The sequence below is a fragment of the Microtus ochrogaster genome, unplaced genomic scaffold (genome assembly GCF_000317375.1).
Source record: "Microtus ochrogaster isolate Prairie Vole_2 unplaced genomic scaffold, MicOch1.0 UNK43, whole genome shotgun sequence".
Taxonomy (NCBI): Eukaryota; Metazoa; Chordata; class Mammalia; order Rodentia; family Cricetidae; genus Microtus; species Microtus ochrogaster.
This window is the reverse complement of record NW_004949141.1, coordinates 2085256-2092609: the sequence shown is the minus strand read 5'-3', so window position 1 is coordinate 2092609 and position 7354 is coordinate 2085256. Positions and strand designations below refer to the sequence as shown.

Genomic DNA, 7354 nt, shown 5'->3' with positions numbered 1-7354 from the left:
CTCCCCCACCACAGTGGACACACCCCTGCTCCTGAGATCTGAGCTACTCAACCCTGCTCCCCCACCACAGTGGACACACTTCTGTGGCTGAGATCTGAGCTGTTTATTTAGCCCTGCTCCCCCACCATAATGGGCTGAACCTTCTGAAACCTAAAAGTAAAATAAATCTTGCCTCCCTCAAGATGCTTCTGTTGGAAATATGAAAGAGTGATTTGAAAGTACATAGCATGGTAACAAACTCCATTCTGTCTTCCCCAGCATGGGATTCAATACTAAAGTGACATGGGAAGGGTCTGAAACAAAAGGTGTCTCTTCTCACAAAGTTTTTCATGGGTTTAGCTATGTCTGCGTGTGCGTACCTATGTGGGAGGGCCCTAGAAGACCAGAAGAGGGTGTCAGGTCCCCTGGAGCTGAAGTTACAGGCAGTTGTGAACTGCCCCAGGTAGGTGCCAGGGGCCAAATTCAGGTCCTGTGTAAGAACAGAAAAGGCTCTTAACCACTGAGCCGTTTCTCCATTCCCCCTGTTGGGGACTTAAATGAGAGAAATAGTTAGACAATGCCTGACACCAGCCCGCCACTCCTCTGCCAACGCCCCTTTGTTCTTTCCCTACCTCTTTCTGTGGGGCTGGAGCATGGGGCTTAGTGGAGGGAAGGGCGGACCAGGTCTGCAGCGGTGGCCCCCGTGGTACAGCAGCTGAAATCTCAGCCCCAGCAAACTTCAGTCAGGGGCAGTCTAAGATGACTAAAACCTCCATTGCTTAGAGGTCCCGCCCTGGGAGTGGCTCCAGCATCTGCGAGGATAGACTTGCATGTGGGTGGCAGGGCCAGGCTGCTGGAGGCCCTGAGAATCTCTTGTGAGGCTTTTGAGGACAACCAGGTTCTCCTCCTCTGCTGGCTCTGGTCCTGTCGGACTCAACACACACAAAAGCCATGGGAACCCTTGAGGGCCACCTGCTGCCAGGAATAGGCTTCCTTATCTACTCTGTCTACTACTCGGTGCTAACATCCTTGGCCCTGCTACGGGGAGAGAAGGCCCTCCAGCACCCGCTGCTCCCGAGGAAGCTGCGGGGACACAGGCTGTTTCAGCAGGTATCGTATGAAGCCATGATGAAGGTGGTTGTCCCCACCTTTGGCATTATTGGTGAATACTTCTACCCCCTCGGGGTCAATCGCCTGCAGATGATAGATTGGACGGACCCCCGGCGGCCATTTATTTTCAAGGACAACTGGCAGCATGTAACCATGTTTGGGTTCTTTATTCTCAGTGGCGTAGTAGACATGGTGAGCCAGTCACACCTGCCCCGTTGGGGTGTGAAGCTGGAACGCGCGGCCGAAGCGCTGGCCTTCTATGTGCTGGTATTGCTGATGGCAACCCACATCGAGAACAAAAACTCCTTAGAGATCCGAGTGCATCTTCTGTTAATGCTACCCTCCTTCCTGTTTGCTGTGGTGCTCACTGTGGAGGTATGGATCCCCAACAATCCCTCGATCTGGCTCCTCAAGAGTTGGCTGGGGTTGGTGTTAAGCAACTGGATGATGCAGCTTTGCGAGATGTACGTACCTCCCACTGGACAGCCCTGGCGGGCAGACAACCCTACAGACCTTGCCTTCCTAACCATCTTCTTCTGCTGGCATCTGGCCTTGGCGGCTGGTGTGGTGATTGCTATCTACGGCCTCTGCAGGCTCTGGCACTGCTACTATTCTTCCTGGACAAAGACTCCCGGTGCTAAGTACCAGCGGTGCCCTATGGAATCCAGCGAAGAACTAGAGAAGCTCAAGGCAGAGGCCCTGGCACAGGATGGAGGTGTGTAGAGACAGAAGCTGCCTCTCAAGTGCTATATGCACAACCTGGGATCCATAGCACTGCTTCCCACCCCAGGACTAGCTTCCTCCTAAATAAAACTTCTAGCTCCAAGGATAACTTCTTGGTTGTCACTTTGTTCTGTCCAGGTCAGTGTCTTATCTGTTTCCTTATCTATATGGTTTCTGGTCATTCGAATGCAAAGAACAAAAACTTTGGGGAGGTTTTTTTTTTATTTTAAACAAGAAAAGAAACAAACTGAGAACGTCTATGGACTACTGAGAAAGGGATTGCATTGAGGGGGGTTCAGGCAGTTTACCGAGGGTTCGAGTCAGGAGTGAGAAGAGTCTAAGGAGGAATTCTAGAAGGTGGTTGTAATAAGGTGATTAAAATATAATTTTGGGCTGGTGAGATGGCTCAGTGGGTAGAGGCACCTGCCACGAACCTCAGGACCTGAGGTCCAGCACTGTCCCTCAGTGTAGAAGGGGAGACCCGACTCTTAAAAGCTGTCCTCTGGTAGTTCTGTGGCACGCATGCCTACACACACACACACACGGAAAAGAATAAGATGTTGTTAAAATGTTAAAGCAGATTTAAGGGCTGGGGATGCATCTCACAGGTAAAGTGTGAGCCTAGCGTGCACGGGGCTAGGTTCACTCTCTAGCCATGCAGAATCAAAAGCAAACAAATAATTTGAAGTGGCTTAGTTTTTGGCTGCGATACAGAACAACGTGCTCCAACTCCTTCAGAAAGTCTACTGTGTGTGTCATATCCTATGTGAGCACTTCTGGGGAGAGACTGAAGAAGAGATCGGATGCACTTGAGGATGGGGGTGGAGGAGAAGTCGCTGCGAAGTGGGGCCGATCTCTGTGGACATTGCCAAATGAGATGCAGACACCCAACATCTGGAAGCCTGAAGAAATGGCGGGATAGGAGGAGGGGGTCGGCAGGCATGTGGAAAGGGGTAATGGAGAGAAGTGGGCACCATGAAGCCGCTGCATTTGCTCTCCCCGTGCAACCAGGAGTGCTCTCCTTGAAGGACTGGAAGCTTCTAGAAGCACAGAGAGAGGGTTGCAGATAGCAGACAAGGCATTTGAAAATGTCACAGGCACCCCGGAAAGAAGCAGTCTGTGGACTATGGTGTCTGGAGAGCAGAGACTGGTGTAGAACAGGGAGACTTATGCTAGCAGAGGGGCCTGGCCTCCTCCTGCCCCCACACCCCAAGCCTTCTCTCCCCCGCACAGCAGGAACCAACCCAACCACAAGCTGTTTTCTATGCCAAAATCCCAGAGCCAGAACCTGGTTTTAAGACTAAGAAATCTTAAGGTTTGAGGCGCCTCAAGTTCTACGGCATGTTCATGAATTTGGGATAGTGTTCATGTTATCATTGAAAATTTGTATATCATGAGTCAGTCACCAAAGTGAAAATTTAAATTTTTTTTCCCTCTAAAAACTGGTCTCCAAGGTGCATAAGCTTTGTACTCTGTAGAACCTGGCTCTGTCTCATCCCACAGGCTTAACGTGCTGACAGGGCATGCCAGACAAACCCATCTCTCCTGGATTGACAGCACATTCTTCTTAAGAGGGTGTTGTTAAAACTTGTCCATATGCAGCCTGAAAGAGAAAGCTTTGTGTGAACTGCATTACACACAAGTCGGGAGTTACTTGCCGAGGTGTAAGTCCTAGGTCAACAATAGAAATGAGGGACTGGGGCAGTAGCTAAGAGGTAGTGTTCTTGCCTGGTATGTCAGGAGGCCTGGGTTCTAGCACCACGCCAGCACCACACAGACAAGCAGAGAGTTAGCACACCCTACACATGGTTTAGAAAAGGGCATGGGAGTTAAGGGAAGGTGGTTCCGCTGCCAGAGACAGGCACAGGTTACACAGGTTGATCACTGTACTTCTCTGTGCTCAGGGTGGGGTTTGCCTGCACATCGGGACCTTGTGGGGTACATTAGTTACTGTTTTCTAGAAAAAACAGGATGTTGAGATAGAGAGACAGACAGACAGCAAAGCATGACATCTCCAAAACTCTGCAGGACAGGACAGGAGGACAGAGGCCAGGGGCAAGTAGAAGCCTCATTCTTGAATTCCTAAGTTTTGTACAAATAGAGATCTCTCAGGGGGTATTAGCTCTTGCTAGGACTTTTAATGGCTGTATGAATGAATCCCGTGCTCACTGTAAAGGGTGAGTTTCTTGTTCAAGTGCTGCTTTAAGTGTTAATCACACCTGAAAAATACCATCACAGTCACAGCTACAAGGATATGTGACCAAACTGGATGCTACAGCCTAGCCCAGATGACATAAAATCAGCTGTCGTACCCAGCACACAGGACATTGCCATCAGACACTTTTATTAGCTTGTAATCTTTGGAGACTTTCCAAAATAACAATACTAATTGTTAAAGGCATGCGCCACTATATCTGGCTGGTGACAGATACCTTTAAAAAAACAATGTTCAAGGGATTTTTTAAAAATTTTATTAATGTGCTGTGCATATATAAATTTATTACTATACATATTGCATTTTAGACATTTTAGAAAATGTTGAAAAGTATTTTGAAACATGCCCGGTGCCATAATCCCAAACTAATTATTGCCAACAGGGCTAATGGGTTGATGACAGGGCTTTTCTTGCTGACATCTCAAATCATGCTTGGTGACTCAGGCAAGGTAAGGCAAGAGGCTTAGAGGAAAAATCCTAAAGATGAAGAAACCAAGAGCGGGAACCTAGTGTTGTGGGAGGGAATTGAGAAAGGATGATCACAATACGAGGAAATGACAGCCCTGGGTTGGGGAATCCCGAGCCTTTGTCCTCAGTGAATTCAGAGGTCACCATGGAGAAGGATGAAAGGGAAGGCACCGAGGACAGGATGACCTTTAGAGGGGGAAGTGACCAGGGTTAAGCAGGAGAGGATGGCTCAGAGACAGCAGTGGGGACTCACCCCTGCAATCCCAGAGCTGAGAGGACCAGCTGCAGCGGAGGCCACTCTGGACCATGTGAGTGCCTGTTTCAAAAAGAGCAAATGAGAGGATCCAGGGAGATGACTCAGGGCTCTGCAAACACGAGGCCTGAGCGTGAACCCTCAGCACAGAGGTAAGTGGACATGGAGGTGTGGGCCTGTCACCCCAGCATTCTGGGCAAAGGCAGCAGACCTCACTGGCCGGCCAGCCAGCAGAAATGGTGAGCTTCACGCCCTTGTCCATGTGTGCATGCATACCACCATGCTTCCCGCCATGACGATAATGGACTAAACCCTCTGAAACTGTAGTATTGCAGGTTTCTGATCATGCTGTGAACCCCTAGATTTAGTTATTTCCCCTAAGAAACCTGATTGTAGTTGTGTTGTTTCAGCCCTAGACACACCTTTTCTCCAAGAGTTTTCTGCTTGAACATTGTAAACAGTATTAAATAAAACAACTACAGGTCCAGAGGTAGAGCAAGCAACCATTTGACAGGAGGAAAAGCCATACAGAGTTAGAATGAATCAGGAGCATGGACAGAGAGAGTGTAAGGGAAGGACATTCAGGGAGAGGGGGGCTTTTGGGGAGAGCTTCAGCCATCTTTTCCATACTGTGGGTAACAACAAAAAATGAAGGGCAAAAGAACCAAGAACCTTGCTGGGGCAATCGCCTTCAAAGGGTTTCCCTAATATTTGTCCAGTTGGTGTGTGAAGAAAAAACATTGAATATTAAGCTATCTAGCAAGAGTTGTTACAGAAATAAGATGCAAATGTGCTATTATAGTATATACTACAAAAATGCAGAAAATTTCTTTATTTGGCTGGTATGGGAGCTTTCTGTCAACGAACCATACTGAATGAAACAGTAAAAATGAAGTTAAGATACAGACTGATTGGCTTTTTTTTTATTTCAATAATGACAATAAATTACAGCTTGAAAAAAGAAGAAATGGTGAGAATGGCGAGCTTCTAATTCAGTGGGAAACCCTGTTTCAGGACAATAATATGGAGAGTTATGGAGGAAGACCCAGTGTTCTGTCTGCTCTGGCCTCTGCATGGGCACACACAAAGTGAAAACCGAGACCAGTTAAATACACTGGAGAAAAAGATACTTAGGGCCAGGCAGCATTTCAGAGCAAAGATGTCCCAGGACATCCTCTCCCTCCAGAGGTTATATTTATAGGCAGTGAATAGGAAATGGCATACAGAAACAACCTGACTAGGGACTTGGATTCAGTCAGTAAAATGCCTACTCTGCAAATCTGAGAACCTAAGTTTAGAGTCACAGCATCCACAGAGAAGCCAGGCATGGCAGCATGCATCTATAATCCCAGAACTGAAGGGACAGAGAAGTGGGTTCCTAGAGCTAACTGGTCAGGGAATCTAGTCAGTCACCATTCTTTGGATTAACTGGGAGACCCAATCTCAAAAATTTACTTGTGGAAAAAAAGTAAGACACTTGAAGTTAACCTCTAGCCCCCACATACATATGCACAGATATGCATATAGATACACATAAGAACACCCATACAATCATGTGTGTATTCTATATACGTGTTACAAACACCCCTCTCCTCCCCCCACCACATAAGAAGACAATAGCCTCTTTTGGTTGCAGTTGTCATTTCATATGGTCATATTTTAAACAGTTTTTAAATTTACTTATTGATGTGTGTGTGTGTGTGTGTGTGTATACACATGTGCACACATACACACATGCACAAATAGGTGCCGTGGTGTGCAGATGAAGGACAGAAGATGACTTTGTGGGCTTGGAAATCAGTTCTCTCTTTCCATTGTGTGGGTCCTAGGATTGAACTCAGGTCATCAGGCTTGGTGGCAGGCACTTTTACCCACTAGCCATATCATAGGCCCCATGCTGGGCATATCTGGGTGGCTTTTATCCTCTGATTGGCTCGAAGTTCAGCTGCTATGATTGGATAAGACCAAGTTCCTTACACACTTAGAGACAGGTTGTCACAGCTTGTTCACAGTTCATGCTGGGTTTACTTTTAGTCTATAGGGCAGCTATTTTAGGTCAAACTTACCATCTAAATTTAAAGGCCAAATTTATTTGGGCTTATCAATACCTAACAGTGACAATTAGTTTATAATTTAACTGGACTTGGAATTCCTAGGTGGAACACTTCTAGGCATGTCCATGAGGATGTTTCTAAAGAGATTTTAACTGAAGTGTGAAGCCTTATCCATGTGGGCAACATTATCCAGTGAACTGAGGTCCTAGACAGAATAACAAAAAAGGGGGCAGGGGATAGAAGAAAGTATGGACAGCAGTGTTTATCTCTAAATGAATGTGACAAGCCACATCACACTCCCACTACCATGCCTTCCCTGCCATGGCTGACTTGTATCCCCTCAAACTGTGAGCCAAGACATACTTGAATCCCCTCAAACTGTGAGCCAAGATAGATTTGTATCCTTTCAAACTGTGAGCCAAGACAGACTTGTATTCTCTCAAACTGTGAACTAAGGCAGACTTGTATCCCCTCAAACTGCGAGCCAAGACAGACTTGTATCCCCTTAAACTGCAAGCTAAGACAGACTTGTATCCCCTCAAACTGCGAGCC

The 7354-nt window shown here is 47.1% G+C and overlaps 1 protein-coding gene across 1 annotated transcript; it reads left to right on the top strand.

The window, feature by feature from the left end:
* The first annotated feature begins 930 nt into the window (after window positions 1-930).
* Window positions 931-1812, top strand: LOC101993496 (transmembrane epididymal protein 1A-like). The gene has a single exon (XM_005368973.2). The coding sequence runs from the start codon at window positions 931-933 to the stop codon at window positions 1810-1812; it is 882 nt and encodes a 293-aa protein (XP_005369030.1).
* Window positions 1813-7354: the final 5542 nt, after the last annotated feature.

Coding starts and splice junctions, on each gene's coding strand:
- LOC101993496 (XM_005368973.2), top strand. CDS start 931: ATGGGAACCCTTGAGGGCCACCTGCTGCCAGGAATAGGCTTCCTTATC.